This window comes from Littorina saxatilis, linkage group LG17 (assembly GCF_037325665.1).
Source record: "Littorina saxatilis isolate snail1 linkage group LG17, US_GU_Lsax_2.0, whole genome shotgun sequence".
NCBI classification, from domain to species: Eukaryota; Metazoa; Mollusca; class Gastropoda; order Littorinimorpha; family Littorinidae; genus Littorina; species Littorina saxatilis.
Window position 1 is genome coordinate 16,305,697 of NC_090261.1, and position 21,382 is coordinate 16,327,078.

The 21,382-nt window shown below is 41.6% G+C and overlaps 1 protein-coding gene across 1 annotated transcript; it reads left to right on the forward strand.

The window, feature by feature from the left end:
• Positions 1 to 1,664: 1,664 nt before the first annotated feature.
• LOC138953962 (neuroglobin-like) lies at positions 1,665 to 21,166 on the forward strand. The gene is made up of 3 exons (XM_070325980.1): positions 1,665 to 2,752; positions 15,462 to 15,693; positions 20,188 to 21,166. Exons 1-3 carry the CDS (start codon positions 2,484 to 2,486, stop codon positions 20,431 to 20,433), a joined length of 747 nt encoding a protein of 248 aa, XP_070182081.1. The 5' UTR covers positions 1,665 to 2,483; the 3' UTR covers positions 20,434 to 21,166.
• The last annotated feature ends 216 nt before the right edge of the window (positions 21,167 to 21,382 follow it).

Sequence of the window (21,382 nt, forward strand, 5' to 3'; positions counted from 1 at the left end):
AGGTCAAAACAAGTCGAAATTTGGGACTGCTGCCGGAAGAAGACCGTAATATATGGTTGCATCACTGTCAAAAAATCGTCTGCTCCAGCGAGCGCCAAAACCAAACGGTTGATTATCACGTGACACTTTTGCCATATTTGGAGTTGTTTGCACAGTAAATACAGCCGCGAAAAATAGCTCGCTTGAAACTGTCTTACATATCAATTCCTTTGTAATTTAAAAATTACACAACACCATGAAAAATCATTATCGACGATCGCGAATCTGCTTACATCCATAACACATTACGAAAAGATCTAAATATGTAAAAAAAAAAATCGATTTCCTCGCCAGACAAGGAAAACCAAGGCATCCTGTCAGGGATAGAATGAGCCGAACTCATTTTGACCTGAGTTCAGGATGTTTCAGCCCATGAACGCAGAAGAAGTAGTGAGCGATCTGAAAGAGAACGAGTCCCATTAAATCAGCAATCACGCGTTTCGATCAGTGTGTGACCGCCGTTCTGCGTGTCCTCAGAGATGTTGGAGTATCCCCACCAGGGTTGAGGTGAGGCGCCACTGTCATCACCACATTGCTCGCATTCCCCAGCCTGACCCTGTATCTCTATGGTGAGCTGCTCCATCGGAGTCAGGTGGACGGGCGTGAGGGTGGGTACCGTGGGGAGAGGGAGGAAGAGAGAAGGAGGGGGAGGGAAGGGGGCAGGGTTGTGGGTGAGGTGCTAGCAGCTTATGCCAACATTAAACGACATACCTGCGCAGACGGCGCAGTTTTGGTCAGACCTGCTTCGTTGTAAGGGTTGTGGCTGAGCTGTTACGAGAAAAACCGGGAAGTGATTAATGTTTTATGAGTCTATGATATTTGCTGTTAGTTAGAAAATGATTTCTGGCACAGTTTGAGTGTAGGATTTTTCACCCCTGTGAACAGACTTTTAAGTTGTTTATCAACGGTCTCCGTTAAAGAGACGGATGATGATGAGGATGATGATCAATACATTGCATCACTCTTCGTATGTTTACGCATTTGACTAGTTGTTGTTGTGAATGTCTTATTTTGTCTATAATTTAACGTTCCATATATTTGCCTTTTTTTAAAATTCTTCATTCGGGAAAGTTCATTTATGTGTATCAGATGTCGAATTGTTATCGAATCGTTGTTGCTGATTGTGGAACAGGTGTTAATGTTCTTAAAACTTCTTGTGGTTGTCGCCCGTTCGTAAAACAATGCCGGTCTAAGGCCTTCCTTGATTAAGCCCGAAGTTGGCAAAGAAATCGCGAAGTCTTTTGACCAAAATTTCAGCATCAAGCTTCGTGAAGTAGACTTTGCGAAGTCGACGTCGCCCCAATCAATATCGGGCTTAACGGGTGGAATCGTAAATTATGCTTTTTTACATCCAGGTTCCGAACCTTACTAATGTGTCCAAGTAATTTTCTGCCCAGAATAACGGTAAAACAAATCTGAGATAGGAGCTTCTCTTTGCATCATCCTCTTTACAAAGTAAATTACACTACAGCTAACCTCCTTGGTCCTTTCAGTGTGTAGCTTACCTAGCGGTTCAGATATGACTCGATAAATCGAACTGCGCTGGGGACATTTTTCGAACGCGGCGTTGAGAGTGAGTGTGTGCGCGCACAAAGTCTGACGTTGCGATTCTGACGTCAGTGGTAGGAGCGAACGGTGGTTGCTGTGACGAGGGCAACGTCTTTGTCAATTTGACTTTCTTGACTTTTATTGGAATAATTACTGAATGAGAGGTGAATACACAGATTTCTTTTTTTATTTGCGTGGAATGTCCTGGTGGAATACTTAACCGTGTGACATTTCCTCATTGACTGCACAGATGAAAGTAGTTTTTTTTTCTCACTGAAACCAGACAGAAGATGACCAAAAGTCTGTTAGTCTTGTGTAACTGATGTTTCTTCGAAACTGTGACCTCTAAAACAACTGTTTGTGTAAAACGGATTCAGCATCAGCAGACGTTCAAATGTATTTTGCACCCCACTACAAAGCCTTATACTGATAGTCAGAAGATGAACATTTCCCGTGAACTAACTTTTCTACAAAGTGGTCGGAGCACCATTCAATCTTGGAACAATATGACATCTGAGTATATCTATCTCAGCCTATGGCGGAAAGGGACGTTGCTGCGCATTACGAACGTCTGAGTGAAGAATCAAGAAGACAAGTTTTCGTCAGAACATATCGCTTTTTAAGCGAACTTCAAAGAAATGAGACAAATCTTTCAACTGGACAAATTGATGAAACCCCGGAAGAAAGGTGAACAAATCTTTCGCAAGACAGAGAACGATTTCAAGTGAAGCTTCATTACGCTGCAAAAAAAAGAGAAGTTTTTCCCAGTCTGGAATAAAGTGCCAATGATGCTCATGTCGCCGGTGTTTCTTTCTGCTCACTAAACTATCATCTTATCCGTATTTTACTTTGAAATTATCATCTTATCCGTATTTTACTTTGAAACTATCATCGCCATGGGTTGCACAACGTCCTCGTCGCCCTTCAAAGACTACTACCTTGGCAATGAGCGCAAGAAGCGGTGCAACTGTGATTGCCACAAGGGACCTAAAAGCCCCTTAGACCCGCTGGGGAAATACGCACTGGGAGGTAACGGGGAGGCGGCCGAGACGTACAAAGAAGACGCCAGGATTCCCCTCACTGGACGACAGAGGTTCCTCATCAGGCGATCGTGGAAGGGCATCAGCCGAAACATTGGCGAAACGGGGATAAATATGTTCCTCAGGTATTGTGTTGGACCTTTAAAAAACTATTTAAATCAGAATTTATTAGTGGGTCGGATAATATTATTCATTTTGTTAATTAAATTTTTTGTGTGGTCAGTCTTGTTTCGATGAGAATTTTTCTGTCAAAATGTTCTTTTTCTTTCATTTTTTATCATTTATTTTTTTCATTTTATTTATGATCTTATTATTTTATTTATTAAGTTTGTTCCTTGAAGTTAATTGTTCAGTAAGTTATGTATACATGTACGTATTTATTTATTCATCAGTTTAACTTGTAACTGTTCGTCCATCCACGTATCAATACACCTCATCAATGCTTATGCAAGTCTATTTGTCCGCTGGGGCCCAATTTTGTGATAAACAGCATATTTGTGAAGTTGTAGCGAAAATAAAAGCAGAAATCCTAAAGCTATTATCAAATGAGTGAAACTCTTTAAAAGTGTTCATTAAAAGCTATCATCAAATCAATTAATATATATTTCAGTTGTTTCTTTCACAACTTTGATCTTAAATATAAGATATATTGCGTTTTTGTCCAGATTCTTTGTTACTACTTTTTGAATCATATGATGATAGCTTTTGGATTTCTGCTTTTATTTTCGCTACAACTTCCAAAATATACTGTTGAATTGTTATCCATTGATTTATTTCGCACTTTGTTCTTCAGCCGTTCCTTTTGTGTGTTCGGAGCTCGTAAGGTTAAAAATATGGATTAAAATCGAAGTTTTGCTAAGAGATTTAAAAATGACTGCATTGTATTATTTTGTCACCTTCTGAATCCAAAAATATAATTATACATATGTTGTGTTTGGGTCGAAAACAAGCTCACAAGTCAAGACTGAAATCCGTTTTAATCAGATCAGATTGTATTACCATGACAATGTCTCAGCGCTGTCTGAGAGGTGCAAGGTTTCGGCCAGCCTATGAGTTACTAGTCTTGGTTTAAAAAAAAATGGAGGGCGTTTAATTCTATAATTTGTATAAGGCCCAAACATCGACTAAATGTATTGATTTCGCATGTTTGGTTGTTCGCGCGCGCAATCGTGTGAATGTGAGGTTGCGTATGTATAAAGGTGGGTGCTTTTTTCATTAAAAACAAACCCACCAGGTTGAAGTATCTCGACAATAGACTGTCTTAAACCTTCAAAGATTAGGGATTACATAAACATCCTGCCAATGTGCGTCATAAAATGGCAACTGAGTCACAGTCTCTGACCGAGTGACGACAGCAGGGAGTAACCGAAGTACGAGAACAAGACCACACACACACACACTGTAAAACACACAAACGCACGCACACACCACACCACACCACACCACACACACACACACACACACACACACACAGCACTGGATCACCGTCAACTTAGAAATCAAACCGAGGAAAACTTTTGTAAATCTCTTTGATGGCTTCTGGCGGTCTTCAACTTTTAACACAAATCTAGCTCAAATCACACATTTCTCCATCTCACATTTCTCCATCCACACATTTTTAACAATCGGTGCATCCCCCTCTGGGCTGTTTACAGCCAAGGAAATGGAGAGCTCGACACTAAAGCAACGTTAATCCCCCTGATAGCTGTTCAAAGAACTCGATACCCTTCCCCAATGAAGAAAGAGCACCAACCGTGTGCATATGTGGACTTTGTTAAGATGAAAGCAAGCACGGCTTTACTTTAACCCAAGTACGAACTTGATTACTTACAGCATTGCTGAAAGCTACAATCCTTCTCCTGAACGTGATCATGTTCACCCTCAGATAACGGGTCAGGCTCAAACACGAGGTTAAGAGCATCCTTACAATTATAACAAAGGCAAAAAATCAACAGCCTTGTTGCTTTTTATGCAGATTAAAATTGTTTTTGATTTTTAAAGTAACTTTGGAAGTAACACGTAAGGCTAGATGGATTCAGCAAAACATTCCCACTCTGTACAGAATGCAACCATGTTACTGATTGTTGGTATGAGTTGAAGTGAAATAAAGCTTTTATTCCATGTAAATGCCTGCCTACAGATCTGGGACAGTGAACATGATCATGCACGCGAGAAGTACGGTACCTTTAAGGATATGAGACAATATTTGACGTACATGAAAAAGCATGCTCTCACGGGTAGTCTCTTTCAGTTTCAACAGCTACTTAATCGTAACCTATAGTCTTTTGGGATCCTACGATATATAAGTAAGTTCAGAAATTGGCTCTTTTCCGTTGAGGCCATAATAAGCAGATTTCTTCTTTGTGCAAGAAGTTCCTTTTCCAGTGTGAGGTCCAACCATGCATGGCTTCAATATGTTTAATTCACTTCTTCTAAAAGCTAATAGGAAAAAAGGTTCAGCCGAGGAGCTCATCAGCTTACTTTTTTTTTAATGATACAAGGCAGTGGTATTTTTGTTAGTGGTAGTAATATTACTGTTGTTGTTATCGTACTATGTTTTATAAACAAAGTGATCAAGATTGATTATGAATAATTTCTTGAAAGGGCCACGTTAAAACATTAATTCGTTGAACAAAAATATCTAACTCTGCACAGGACGCTGTCGGAATGTTAAATGTTGGTACATGTCCAATTGGATGGAGATCTGAGATGGTGAACAGAACCCTTTTCATGGGAAGGACTGTGCCTTTTATATAGTACTTAACGCTGTGGAAGGGTGGCTGTGGTGGCTTGATTGGTCTGGAAAGTACTCCTTCAAACTCTCCTTTAAAAAGATCGAATTTGTGTCACCTTTTGCTAAGTAGTCGTACGCTACTCTTTCGAAACACGTAATTATAGGCTATTCATCTTCTGCTGCACTGTACAAGTTCTGCACAATACGCTCGTAAAAATTGCTTCCAAAATCGATGTATTTCATCAAGGATGCTCTGCACATTATTGATTTCCTCACTGTGCTCATGCAATCAAAGTTAAAACCTGTTACAAGAATAAAAGAGATTACAAACGATCAGTCATGTTTTAATGATAATATGTTCTCATTCCATGCCCGAAATCCTCAGCTGAATGTCACTTCAAAAGAATGTTCTTATGTCAATTTCGTTTAAAGACTTTATAAATAACGAATTGCTTCAGCTACTGCTTGGTGCATGTATAATGTTTCACTTGCTCTTCATTGTAGATTTTGAGGCTGAAGACAATTGGAGGAGGGGGGGAGGGGGGGTTGGTGGAGAGATAAACTGGCTCGTGGCCTCACGGAGACACAGCGTTTGCACTTAAAATTAATACCGGCACGGTTGGCCTAGTGGTAAGGCGTCCGCCCCGTGATCGGGAGGTCGTGGGTTCGAACACCGGCCGGGTCATACCTAAGACTTTAAAATTGGCAATCTAGTGGCTGCTCCGCCTGGCGTCTGGCATTATGGGGTTAGTGCTAGGACTGGTTGGTCAGGTGTCAGAATAATGTGACTGGGTGAGACATGAAGCCTGTGCTGCGACTTCTGTCTTGTGTGTGGCGCACGTTAAATGTCAAAGCACCACCGCCCTGATATGGCCCTTCGTGGTCGGCTGGGCGTTAAGCAAACAAACAAACAAACTTAAAATTAATACTTTTGCGCACATTCTAAGGAAACGCACGGTGCTCTTACGCTCATAAATTGCTATGTTTTTGCAAACTGGACATTTATTAAAGAGAGAGAGAGAGAGAGAGAGAGAGAGAGAGAGAGAGAGAGAGAGAGAGAGAGAGAGAGGTCAGAATTAAACAGATTGCATCGGCCTTTGACTTTCTCTCAGAACTAAATATATGGAGACCCGACATTGCACGATTCTTGGTGTGCCCTTCCATTCAAAACCCACAAACTAACTTTGGACTTTTCTTTCGAGATTATCATGATTACGTCGTGGAACAATACAACATCAGGGGTGGGACTTTTCCGCGAATCCGCGGATTTCCGCGGACACAACTTACGAATTCGCGGCTGGAGTAATCTATTTTTCCGCGTCCCATTTCATCACAGTATCTATAACTTGTTGACTGAATGATATGGAGAGAAGTGAAGATGGAACAGAACATTGGAGGCTTGAGAGTTAAATTGTGCTGACTGAAAACTCCTGATAACTAATAATCATTTTGAGCTTCAATGCATTGAATCATAGGGGAAGGGCTCCTAATATGGACCGCTTTTTGTTTCATGCTGATAACTAGCTTGTTTTCTTGCGAAGAAGTTTCATTTTGTGTTTGGTAGTCCTTCTCTCTTAGGTTAACCGTTAGGCCTAATTAGAATAAAAATAGCTTTGATAGACATTCAGCAAAAATTAAATACAGGAAAACTCACAAATGGTCCATATTAGGAGCCTGGGCGCCTAATATGGACCTGTGGAGAGGCCTTCACGAATCGCTGTAAAAAGCCCCCTATACTTCAAAATAACATGATGGATGGATGGATGGATAAGATTTATAGTCCAGTGAGGTTACCCTCATGGAAATTCGGGCTGCTTTCTCCCTGGGGAAAGCGAGCTGCCATACAATATACGGCGCTACCCATATTATTTTTTTTCCTGCATGCGTGTATTCATGTTTCCTGAGACTTAATGCCGTGTGAGATGGAATTTTTTTTACTTTATTCCAAGTCCCACGGGTATTTGATGGACATTTTTATCTATGCCTATATACAACTTAGTGTGCAAGTCAGACTAATTAAAATATGCTTTAGATTTATCTGTTTTGGGTTGATGAGAGCATTATTTGAAGCACACCAGGAAACTAAAGAAGCTTATCAAAAACATAGTGAAAATTAGTGAAATTATCAACTTCCACGAAAAGAAGACTATTTGTTATATATTTTTGATATCTCGAGGGCTAGTTATAGGTTATTTTCAGCAAGCTTCTTAATGAATTAATGAAAATAGCCTTTAGCTTTTATTTTCTTCGATTTGTTGAAGGTGGTCCATATTAGGGAACTCACGCATACTTTCAGATTTTGCTATTATTTTTTTTGTGCAGTAGAAACTCGGGGTCAACACTGCTAAAATGTACCAAATACAGTCTTAGCTGTCATATGTAGCACGTTTTGTGTGATAAAAGCTTTGGCTGTGGACAGAAACGAGTCCGTTTTAGGCGGCATATTTAGAGTGAACGCTGCCAAAAGTGAAAACAAGTCGCGTAAGGCGAAAATACAACATTTAGTCAAGTAGCTGTCGAACTCACAGAATGAAAGTGAACGCAACGCAACGCAGCAAGACCGTATACTCGTAGCATCGTCACTCCACCGCCCGTGGCAAAGGCAGTGCCAGTGGAATTGACAAGAAGAGCGGGGTATTCGTTGCGCTGAGAAGGATAGCACGCTTTTCTGTACCTCTCTTTGTTTTAACTTTCTGAGCGTGTTTTTAATCCAAACATATCATATCATATCTATATGTTTTTGGAATCAGGAACCGACAAGGAATAAGATGAAAGTGTTTTTAAATAGATTTCGAAAAATAAATGTTGATAATAATTGTTATATATTTAATTTTCAGAGCTTGGTTTTAATTCAAATATAACATATGTATATGTTTTTGGAATCAGAAAATGATGGGAAATAAGATGAACGTAAATTTGGATCGTTTTATAAAAAGAATATTTTTTTTACAATTTTCAGATTTTTAATGACCAAAGTCATTAAATAATTTTTAAGCCACCAAGCTGAAATGCAATACCGAAGTCCGGGCTTCGTCGAAGATTACTTGACCAAAATTTCAACCAATTTGGTTGAAAAATGAGGGCGTGACAGTGCCGCCTCAACTTTCACGAAAAGCCGGATATGACGTCATCAAAGACATTTATCAAAAAAATGAAAAAAAAACGTTCGGGGATTTCATACCCAGGAACTCTCATGTCAAATTTCATAAAGATCGGTCTAGTAGTTTAGTCTGAATCGCTCTACACACACACACAGACAGACACACACACACACACACACACACACACATACACCACGACCCTCGTCTCGATTCCCCCTCTACGTTAAAACATTTAGTCAAAACTTGACTAAATGTAAAAAGAGAAAAAGCCTAACGGTTTTGAGGTTTGTGTTTCTGCAACTGTTTTGACATGTGCAAGTTATCCAGAGAGGGTGAATACAGCAAATGAAATTGTTTTGAGCGCTCTAGCGCCGCTAGTTTGTCAGAACTGGAGGTGGTCCATATTAGGAGCCGGTCCATATTAGGAGCCCTTCCCCTACTATTGCCAGTAGTGGATTATGGATACATGGTTCATTACGTAAGTATACACCATTACAATGTTACCATTGTTGTGTGAATTAAAAAAAAAAAAATTTTATTGTAAGGAGAATGTCTATTTTTACCTAATTCAAACGAGTTGAATTTTACTCTCAGAATGCACCAGATTGTACAGATTCTAATGTACCATTTACAATTTTTTCGGGGGAGCATGCCCCCGAACCCCCCTAGAAAAAAGGGATTTCCTCTTTTTTCATCACAAGAAAGTCCCACCCCTGCAACATGAATCTGTTAGTGATATTTACCCACGGTTTCAGAATGAAGAATCTTCAGCATGGGGCAGGATATATTTCTCGATGAGATATGATCTCAAGCAAAACTGTTTTACAGAGAGTGAAAAATTAGGTTTACAGACTCTCTATCAGAGCATAATTAAATACACAGATGAGCAAACGCTGTGCTACTGATTGAACATTCTGACCAAGAGTTCGAGGCACTAACCTGGCCTGGGCCGCAATGGAGGACACTGCGGGTTGTCCATGTGGACCTTTCGAGGAACTTCAACGTCATTGAGACCAGTTGATGAGTCAATTTTCCAGCAGGTACTGATTCAGTATAAGAGATTTTATCGCGGACTGTAAAAATAAGACTTTTGTTTGAATGAGGTTTTTGGCATAAGCACTCGTGAACGCTGGGAACACTATATTGGTGTTGTCTTGTTTGTTTGCTTCTTTCTTTCTTTCTTGAATTACTTATTGATTTTATTGTTGTATTAGTAGCTGTCTGTGTTACGTCAAAACTGACAACAAGTGTGATGCATCAGTTTAAATCTAAGTATTCAAAAGAACGCGTGTACACATAGTTTGGCTGGTCTCTCTTTTTCGTTTTCTTTTGCATTTGCAAACACTACAGTTTTTACTGCTCACCATTTCGGTCGCTACAACTATTGGTTGATGCAATCAGTGTCGACAATACAAGACTCACAGCTCACTGTTACTGACATCTAAAAAGTTAATATTCGCACAACTTTTTATTCTGCTTTGTAGGTCTGCGCTCAACACAGGCTGGTTTAGGAACTACAATGGAACCTGTTATGTGGGGTCCGTCGATAAAGAAGAGTGGAAAACTCAAAAACTTGACTAAATATAAAAAGACAATTGATGTCAGTATCAGTTCCGTGGTCCATGATTTGATCCAGTCTTATCTCTCTCTCTCTCTCTCTCTCTCTCTCTCTCTCTCTCTCTCTCTCTCTCTCTCTCTCTCTCTCTCTCTCTCTCTCTCTCTCTCTCTCGTTGAGGGATTACTGCAAAGGGACGTTTCAGTTTGGTCCCAAGCATGTCTTCTCATAACAGGTACGACTATATTTTATGACTGTGCCAGATGTTCCTTTTAGTTCCGCTCCGACTTTTCGAATTGGGTCGGTAAACATGCTTTTGTTGAGCAAATCGCTTGTCGTGTTTCCATGGCAAACGTCAGCGTGACCGTAGCTAGTGTTCTAACGCTTGTTAATCTCGGCTTCGTCATCCATTTTACGGCCATCCCCTCATAAACGATGCATCAAAGGATCAAAACCTCGTTATTGTCTCCCTTTCCGTGGCGCTGCGTTTTGTTTAATGACATCCGGGTTGTAGGCGGCCTGCAAGCTGACGTGTTTATTTGACAATTGACCACGGCTAAAGACCGTTGTCGTTGCAGCGTGACTGCCTTTTTGCTTTGTTTTTTTTTGCGTGTTGTAGTACATTTGTATTAGTTGGTTGTGATGGTATTGGTGAGCGGTGTGGGTGGTGATTGATGTGACCATATTGGTTTCGGGTACCATGCCTTCCTCATCCCTGTTCAATGTCATATCTCTGCATAACAAGTTGAGGAGATCTTATTCAAACTGATCTACAGACTAGATGTAAAGTTTAGTAATATTATAATGAACGAATATAAATAATTGAGAATCAGTGAAGTAAACATGTCAAAATAAAAACAACGAACAAAACAATCAACCCCAAGAAGAAGAAGAAGAAACAACAACACCATTTCTTTCTTTATTTATTTGGTGTTTAACGTCGTTTTCAACCACGAAGGTTGTATCGCGACGGGGAAAGGGGGGAGAGGGGATAGAGCCACTTGTCAATTGTTTCTTGTTCACAAAACCACTAATCAAAAATTTGCTCCAGGGGCCCTTGCAACGTAGTCACCTTACTGGGAGAATGCAAGTTTCCAGTACAAAGGACTTAACATTTCTTACATACTGCTTGACTAAAATCTTTACAAAAATTTACTATATTCTATACAAGAAACACTTAACAAGGATAAAAGGAGAAACAGAATCCGTTAGTCGCCTTTTACGACATGCTGGAGAGCATCAGGTAAATTCTTCCCCCTAACCCGCGGGGGGTAACAACAACAACAACAACAACAACAACAACAACAACAACAACAACAACAACAACAAGATATATGTGTACTAATAGATAATCCCAGACAGCCGGACAGTCACCCAACTGAAAGAATAATTCGTTGACTGACTTACCAATCACTTGACTACAGTCTTTTAATAGCCAGCCAAATAGCTGACCATCTGACCGAGTTACCGACTGACCACAAACCACTTGAGATTGACTGAGAGTGTTACTAGAGCTGACCGCTACGCACCCGTGTAGGACATGAAACGTTTTTAGTTACCTGTACTTTTACTTGTTGTTGCTTGCCTCTTTGCCTTTTTTTAATATATTATTTTAATATGTAAGGAGTGCCATGGGTGTATGATTGCAATCCACACCAGAACAAATACCAATGGCTTTTATGCTATAGTATATGGAGGAATACATTCTTATTTTTGTTCGATGCACACAGAATCCGAGTCACTGAACACATGATTACCTTCTGAACAATTCACCAAAATCTTCCCATCCATTAAGCACTCTTCTGAGACTTGCAACGTTAAAGACGATTATCTCTGTTTATTGAGTAAATTTTTTCAAGGAACAATAAATTAAGAAGCTGCCGAATTCAAGATCCAATTATTTCTCTTAAGCGTGGCCACTCACCGGAAAAAACTTGGCACAATAGTTATTGCCATGGCAACCGTCTGAAAAAATCGAACAAAGACAAAGAAATCATGGGGAGGGTGGCAAGAGACTTAGAGTAGAAAGGCGGTTACTTTTCCTTGTTTAAAAATTGTAAAACTCGTCGAAGCACACAGACAGACAGACAGACACAGACACACACATACACACACAGACTCACACACACAATGTTTTCGAGAAGAACGAACAGGTAAAGTTTTGTTCAACCCAGACTCTTGTCGTGAGATGGGAACACTTATATCATCTACATCACTGATCAGTATCATGTGTGCGTGTTAGGGGAGACCGGGGCTAGTCCGCCTACTTTTATGCTTTTGGTAGCATAACTGGCGAGTTTGATGAACTAGAAGACTGATTTTTTATTTTACATCAAGACAAATGTGTAGCTGATATCAATGTGCAGACAGTTTTTATGTGCGCATGAACATTTGTTGTACATACTGCTTTAGGTACTGTAGACCTACCCTAACGTAGGCGAACTTGCCCCAAGTCGGGGTAAGTCCGCCTACAGGGTGGGGCAAGTCCGCCGCTCTCATCCCATAGTAGGTACAAGACTAGTAGTGGGCAAGCTTTAGTGGGAAAGCTTTTTTAATTCCCTTCAATATTTAGGTTCAAAAATGCCAATGACAAAATACGAAAGAATGTAACACAAAATTACGTTAGGGGAGACCGGGGCTAGTCCGCCTACTTTTATGCTACTTTTATGCTTTTGGTAGCATAACTGGCGAGTTTGATGAACTAGAAGACTGATTTTTTTTTTCTTTTACATCAAGACAAATGTGTAGCTGATATCAATGTGCAGACAGTTTTTATGTGCGCATGAACATTTGTTGTACATACTGCTTACGGCGAACATGCCCCATGACAAATAGGCGGACTTGCCCCTGCACGGGCAGGCAACTCTAGTGCCAGATAACGAGCACAACATGGGAAGGAAGAAGCAAAACTTTCGTCAGAACTCGACCTTAATTAACGCACTTTCACTCGACACCAAGACTAAGTATTTGTTCTCAGAGGTAATTATATAATGCATCCGAAAACCTAAGTCAACTCCTTTGCATTCATTTTACAAAAATGAAGAAAAACACTTTTTGTGATCTGTACTCACGATATATGGGCGCGCAACCTCTGAACTTCTGCAGGATATGGCGGGAAGAAGGGACACTACTCCCACATGGTGTGAATGACTAAAAGGTGGCAAACGTAAGAATAAACAGGCAAAGACGGATGTGCCCCGGGGGCGGACTAGCCCCGGTCTCCCCTACAGTCTGTTCGAGATAACAGGAAAGCATGATGACTCGTTGATCTCATGTGGTTAGGAGGGCGTAAATTGCACGAAGAAATGTTCGTCTAACTCCGAGCACGCCGAATATCCAACGGATCTTCTAAAATGGACTCAAATCTATACTACCCGTCATTAAAGAAAATGGCACGTTTGAGTGCAGTTTTTGTGATGTTTATTGTAAAATTACATAATTAGGACGAGCTTTCCTAAGTAAGTGAAGTCTAATTGTGGTTTTATCGACCACAATGTAGAGAGGAAAGGGACTACGTGAGATAGAACGCGGGAATACGTCACTGTTTAACGACGTGTGAATGGTGCAGAGAAAAGAGAAAGAGAGAGGAAAGGGATAGGGAGGGAAAACGGTTATCGGTATAACCCTGAAGACAACTGATCAGCATGACAAACCGTTATTTACAAAACGTAGGGCGAGGCACGTAATCCCTTTCCACTCTACATTGTGGTCGATAAAACCACACTATTAGACTTCACTTACTCAGGTAAGGTCGTCATAATTATGTAATTTTATCTCCCACAATTCCGAGAGGAATGGGTCACGTGAGACTTTAAAGTCTGCAGCATTTACACCCTATCACTGTCGATGAATTGAAATAAATATAAACCTACCTCAATTCTTCATGACAGCACAGCCTGTCCAAAACTCCTCCCACTGACCACTGGTTTCTTGTAAACAGTTGTGAGGGTGTTAGCCCGACGCCAACCAACAGTCTTCAGAATGGTTGCTAGAGGAATTTTTCTTGCAGCTTTGCTAGATGCAGCGGAACGAGTTGAATGCGGCGTAAATATTGTCATGTCAATACCCGCTTTTTCTAATCCAACCTTTGTCCATCGACGGATAGTATCTCTGGACACCGCTTTGTGAGGGGCTGTCCAACTGATAAAGAGTCTCGTTTCCGCTCCTCTAAACACGAGTTCTTTTGACATAGTGTTTCAAATAATGTACAACACAAATTGCCAAGTCAGACGGAAAGGCACAAAATACCACTTCATTCTGATGTTTGTTTGGGCCAGAAGTTTTGAGCAAATCCCCAAACCTACATCGTACATCATCCTTTTGTCCAACTCATGTTACGCAAGTCCATCAACCAAATCGCCTGTCCCCTTTGACTGGAGACTATGGAAAGCCGTTTGGCTCATAACCTATACGCGCGTAATAAATAATTCATACGCGCGTAATAAATAATTCATACGCGCGTAAGAAATGATTCATACGCGCGTACTAAATTAATTACACGTGTATTTAATCATTTCTTACACGAGTATGAAATATTTATTACACGTGTATTTAATCATTATGCTATTCCATAGCATAAGAAAAAAGATAAATTACACGTGCAATAAGAAATAAATACACGTGTATTAATCATTTATTACGCGTGTATTTATGTTTTATTACACGTGTAATGGTTATGAGCCAAACGGCTTTCCATATGCAAAGCCGTTTGGCTCATAACCATTACACGTGTAATAAAACATTAATACACGTGTATTTTATTTCTTATTGCACGTGTAATTTATCTTTTTTCTTATGCTATGGAATAGCATAATGATTAAATACACGTGTAATAAATATTTCATACTCGTGTAAGAAGTGATTAAATACACGTGTAATTAACATTTCATGCGCGTGTAAGAAATGTTTAAATACACGTGTAACATGCCCCATGACAAATAGGCGGACTTGCCCCTGCACGGGCAGGCAACTCTAGTGCCAGATAACGAGCACAACATGGCCGGGAAGGAAGAAGCAAAACTTTCGTCAGAACTCGACCTTAATTAACGCACTTTCACTCGACACCAAGACTAAGTATTTGTTCTCAGAGGTAATGCATCAAAACCTAAGTCAACTCCTATGCATTCATTTTTACAAAAATGAAGAAAAACACTTTTTGTGATCTGTACTCACGATATATGGGCGCGCAACCTCTGAACTTCTGCAGGATATGGCGGGAAGAAGGGACACCACTCCCACATGGTGTGAATGACTAAAAGGTGGCAAACGTAAGAATAAACAAAGACGGATGTGACCCGGGGGCGAACTAGCCCCGGTCTCCCCTACAGTCTGGTCGAGAAGAACGAAGAGGTACATTTTTGTTTAAACCATAGTGAGTGTTGTAGTGAGGCGGGTACAATGCTATTATCCGAATCACTGATCCGTATCCTTTGTGCGTGTTGCAGTCTGTTCGAGAAGAACGAAGAGGTGATGCGGTTCTTCACGGGGCTCAAGTCGGTGAAGAACCTGTCTGAGCTGCGGACGAGCAAGGTGCTGGAAAACCACGTCAAGGGCGTCATGCTCACCATCGACGAGGCCATCACCAACATGGACGACGCCGACACCATCGTCGACATGCTGCTCTACGTCGGCAAGTCTCACACACGCTTCACGGGATTCGATCCCAACGTCTTTATGGTGAGTGCATTGATCTAGTACTAGTAGTAGCTCGTGTATCCTGATACCTAGTATATCTTTATATGCCTGATGTTCATCGTCAACATGCTGCTCTATGTACGTCATCAAGTCTCACACACGCTTCACGGGATTCGATCCCAACGTCTTTATGGCGAGTGTAAACATTTATAGTAGCTCCTGGCTGTCTAATGTCCATCATGGCTATGGACATGCTGCTCAACGTCGGCAAGTCTCACACCCTCTTCAAGGGATTGGATCCCAACCTCTTCATGGCGAGTGTATGTTGTAGCTCGTGTATCCTCAAATGGCAGATGTCCATCGTGGACATGTCGCTCTACGTAGGCAATTCACACGCTCGCTTCAATGGATTTGATCCCAACGTCTTGTTTGCGAGTGTGTCTTGTAGATAACAAATGTTGTGATATGTGTAGTGTCAATCAGTGACATATCATGCTGCTCTGATTTGGCAAGGATACGTCTGATTCCAAGAATTTGACCCTAACTTCTCTATGGTGAGTGTAACGATCGAGAGGTTCATATATCATATCCTCAGATGTTTAAATGTCCATAATCAACATGCCACTCTTCGCCCGCAAGTGTCACACCCGCTTCAAGGGATTCGACTCCAACGTCTTCATGGCGAGTGTTTTAGAAAGCAAAGCAGAACTGGTACCCTGATATGATCCAGTGTATTTCGTGAGCCTAAAGCCTATCGCTGACGTGCTGCAAGCTCTCCTTAACCAGGTCGCTAAACTTGTTTCTGGGGCTGTGGTTCCAACGTCTTCAACGCTTCCTTTCTGACGTACACATGGCGGAGTATAATGACCATCACGTCCAATTAGTCATTCAAAGCAGGACCTTGAAGAAGACAAACACAAAATTGTACAAACAAATGCAAGTAAAAAGATCTTATGAAAATGCCTTCAGATCAAATGTCTCCTTACTAAGGAACGCTTTTATCACCTATTCTCTACCAATAGCGCTTTAGCAGATGAGGGGTTACTATTCCTAGCCGTAAACAGTACACCCTAAGAATCCATTACTAATGCGACGTCATTCTGATCATTATCTTGACAGACGCAGAGGTGGTTTTCGGAAACTCTCGTCTTTGGGAAATGACTGTTTCCGCCACAACTTCCTCAGTTCAGAGGTTGTTTTTTTGAAAATGCATTTTTACTAATATCGAATACAACAACAACAACAACAACAACAACAACAACAACAACAACAACAACAACAACAACGCCTAGTGTCTATGAGTGACATCATTATGTTGATTCACCAATGTTCAGTCTGCAAGGTGAGTAGGAATACCGCTATTAAAAACGACCTGTATTAAAAACAAAAACAAACAACTAAAATCCTCCTTTTAGTGACTAAAACCTGACTCTGTAAACTCTGTACGCCAACTCACTGGGTCACTAGTTCTCCTATCATTGATTCTGTCACTTTATCCCTTAATGACTTCTCTAGGGGTTCCAATCAGATTACCCTTCTGTCGCAATGTCTGAGAGCCACGGGATCAGTCGCCTTTTAGCGTCACTCTGTCATGAGGTTGTGTTACTGTTGAAATTGGAACCATTATTTCCAAGAAGTCCGTGATTTCCATGACCTCACAACACAATTGCACCCACAAATAAAGTGTGTGTGTGTGTGTGTGTGTGTGTGTGTGTGTGTGTGTGTGTGTGTGTGTGTCAGTGACGTGTGTGTGTGTGTGTGTGTGGTTTATATTGATGTTTTAATGGTATTGTGTGTTTATTCAGCCACAATGCAATTTCTCTTTTGAGATAATAAAGTATTATTGTATTGTATGTATTGTATTGTATTGTATTGTAATAATACAAGTATTAGTAGTTATTGTTTTGTGTGTGGTGGTGTTGGTGGGGGTTTGATCAAGTCATGGATATCGGGAACTTAAACCCGATGAGATCTCAATTGAGAAAAACTAAATGGTTTCAAGTAAGTGGTGAGTCATTCCTTCATCCACTAACGACGACTGAACAAAAAAGAAACACATTTTGGTTTTGAAAAATGTGGCGTTATATGATTGTTAAAGTAAAAACACTTTCATCTCTGAAGTTTGTGTCAAGTGTGGTGTGAGCTCAGTCTGGGCATGTCTCTCTTGTCCTGACAGTTGGTGAACCGTTCTTAATGACCAACAGCCGACAATAAACACCCTTAGGGGTCATGATTTATCAACCCATCAGTGTGTAGAAAAGTCATTGTACTTCACTTGTTCATAGCACCTTTCACAGGGATGGCGAAATCTCAAAATTTAAATTCGCCAGCCGGGCGAGTAACTTCAGGAAAGTCACTAGCCCGCCAGAAATTTCGCTGGCCCGGTACATACCACAGTTAATGCATCTGTAGTGTTTATACCGCTTTGAAACTAGATAGTAAACCAGAAGTGTTGCATTTGAGCAGAATTTTCACTAGGCAGCCGGGCGAGTTGCCAGGCAGTTTCTACTAGCCCGGCGGAATGTTTACTCGCCCTTGGCGACCGGGCGGACGATTTGGCCATCCCTTTTACCGCTATCGGAAGTCACCGATAGTATCTGGTTTCCAGGTATTATCATCAGATTAAATGTGCACGACTGGTTCGGCTGGTGGTAATTGCAAGACGTGAACATAATAATGCCGTTAGATGAACACAGCCAAGGGATTTTATTTTCACCATTGACAGCAAACATAACGTGACGGACACAAACCGTTAAAAACTGTTGAGTTAAAATAGGTCAACTCCCAACTCTATCCACATTTCTTTTTCCAGATGATCAAAGAGCCGAAAAGCTGGTAACCGAGATAAATATACACATCTTGTGTGCTTCGTCCAGTGAAATAGCCCAGTCCACGAACATATATGCCTCTTACCGCAGCTGAATATGAACCATTCCTATTGGTCGTGGGCGACACTGACACCATTTCAATTATCAAATCAATTACTGTATACGTGCCTTCGTGAACGTCGTCTTGGGGAGTTACACAGCGCACAAGCAGGACATCTACGAGGCCTGTGAGTTCATCCATCCATGGAGAGCTCATTCCTGCTAGCTGTCATCGACACTGATTTTGTGTTTCAGTTTATCAAAGAGGTGTTTGTTTTAAAGTGTTTGTTTGTTTGCTTAACGCCCAGCCGACCACGAAGGGCCATATCAGGGCGGTGCTGCTTTGACATATAACGTGCGCCACACACAAGACAAAAGTTGCAGCACAGGCTTCATGTCTCACCCAGTCACATTATTCTGACACCGGACCAACCAGTCCTAGCACTAACCCCATAATGCCAGACGCCAGGCGGAGCAGCCAATGTTAAAGTCTTAGGTATGACCCGGCCGGGGTTCGAATCCACGACCTCCCGATTACGGGGCGGACGCCTTACCACTAGGCCAACCGTGCCGGTGTTTTAAAGTGTATTCGAATATGTATATATAATATAATTATCCCCGAGTACGCTAGTACTTGGGCTCAGCAGACTTGAATCGTGTGTCTGTCTGTGTGTGTGTCTGTTTCGACTTAACAGCTTATTGCTGGGAAACTACTGGGCGCAGTTCGTTCAAAAGTTGATACACTAACTTGATAATAGGTCCGATTGATCGTATTAAAACTTCATAATGTTACCTGGGACCTAAATGCGAAATAAACCACAAAAACGACTTGGCCGTAGGAGGAGTTCACACCGGCGGGGCAACACGCAGCCATTGAGCTGATAGAACAGCCGAACGCGTCACACAAAAATACGTCATGGCAAAGTTACACGCAAAGCGAAAGAGACTTTGACGTCATTTACTTTTGTTCGGAATTTTCCGTCTGTTCCTAGCTTGTCAGTGAAGACCTGACGTGAGTAAGCTTACCCAAAACGTCTTTGTTCTCTATTCACATTGCAGCTGTGAAATAATCAGTCTTGTGTCTCGGTCGTGTAGGTCACAGAGTTTGCTTCTGCAATCATGATTGTGTTCGTGTTGATGACGGCTTCATAAGACAAAATAATAAGCGAATCTATCGCGAGGAAGACGTTTATGTACAAATCACCGAACCCAACCCATTTTTTGTGTGCATTTTTCTGAAGAATAAACTGCATGTGGTTAATTTCATCCGTTTAATGCTTGTCGAAACGAGCCATAAGGCTTTAGAATAAAAGATTTCAGGCATTGCTTGGCCATCTGATCACAGATGAGGTCGCAGTTTGTAGGTTGAATCTATGAATCGGCCAGAGATAGATCTGCATTTCTGGTCAGAAACCAACATTCACACCACAGACATTCCAAACATTTATATTTATTGAGCGAGCCAGTCTGAAGAGTACTCGGGTCCAGCGCGAGCGTTTCTTATATGCAGTAAATTTCTTTTTGTGTTTCAGCCTATGTATTTACATTTAAATAATCATTTATGCACTTTATGTAAATTAATACAAATTTTACTCATGTAAATGTATACAAATTGAATTTATAATAAAATCTAATAATAAATCTAATTCATGTATTTTCGTCTTTCCAGCTGATCAAAGGCCCGTTCCTGCTGTCGGTGAGCGACACGCTGGGGGACCGATACACGGCACACATGCAGGACATCTACGAGAAGGCCATCGAGTTCATCTTGCACACGCTCATCTCGGGCTTCAACCAGGACGACAAGAAGGCCGACGACTCCCCTGGGGGCAAGGAAGAGGATACCAAGGCCAACAGCAACGGCTACGGGCTGGGCTACGCTTCCCCCAAGCCCGGCACCTCCAGGGAGGATTAATGACGGGTGGGTGGTGGTGGGTGGACCAGCTGTGATGAATGGGCAACGCGGAGGCTATTACCACGACCAGCGGCAAGGGCTAAGGGGTGAGCTACGCTTCCCACAAGCCCGGCACCTCCAGGGAGGATTAAAGACGGGTGGGTGGGTGTTGGGTGGAACAGCTGTGATGAATGGGCAACGCGGAGGATATTACCAGAGACAGTAGAGTACACAGTCTCTGATATTACCAAGACCAGTGGCAACGGCTATGGGGTTGGCTACGCTTCCCCCAAGCCCAGCATCTCAAGAGAGGATTAATGAAGGGTGGGTGGCTGTTGGATGGACCAGATGTGACGAAGGACTGACTGACCAGTTGTTGGTGAGGAACTGGACAGTATCGTGTGATAGAACTGATATGGACACTTCTTGGAAGAGTCTGTGTGGAGCCATTGTGGTTATGGTGAGTAAACTTGACATCACTGCATGCGCAGGGTGATGTAAGTGCATTCGTGGGACGTGCGTAGTATGTATACGCAGGGTTAGTATGAGTGCATATTGGGGACACGCCCAGTGCATAACTATGCGCAACGGATTTTACTGCATTTATTTCTGACGCGCGTAGAGAATACGCGGAACGGCCATTGCTGCATACCAAGGACACGCGGATTGAATACGCTAAAATGGGTTTGGTTCTTTCCCGGGAAACGCCGGTGCGTTCAGTGGTAAAACGCGTAGGACGCAGGGCGAATCTTAGTGCATTTGTTCTGCGCGAACTTAGAATCCGGTTTCATTCTAGAATGGACCGGGTCCAGGTTGGAATTCTAACCCTGCGCAAGTACAGGGGTGCCATTCTAGAATGAAACCCTTGAATAAAGGGCGCCGTAATGTTTGTAGGTAAGACAGAGTTGTCTTCCCTTGTATTATCTCCACCTGCACCTTCCCTTTGATAAAATGGGGCTGATTTGTCTAC

What these genes read in the sequence shown, in the direction of transcription:
- LOC138953962 (XM_070325980.1), top strand. Translation starts at nt 2,484, where the DNA reads ATGGGTTGCACAACGTCCTCGTCGCCCTTCAAAGACTACTACCTTGGC. An exon ending in GGGATAAATATGTTCCTCAG is followed by an intron (nt 2,753 to 15,461) that starts GTATTGTGTTGG and finishes TGCGTGTTGCAG; the next exon opens with TCTGTTCGAGAAGAACGAAG. An exon ending in TCGATCCCAACGTCTTTATG is followed by an intron (nt 15,694 to 20,187) that starts GTGAGTGCATTG and finishes TCGTCTTTCCAG; the next exon opens with CTGATCAAAGGCCCGTTCCT.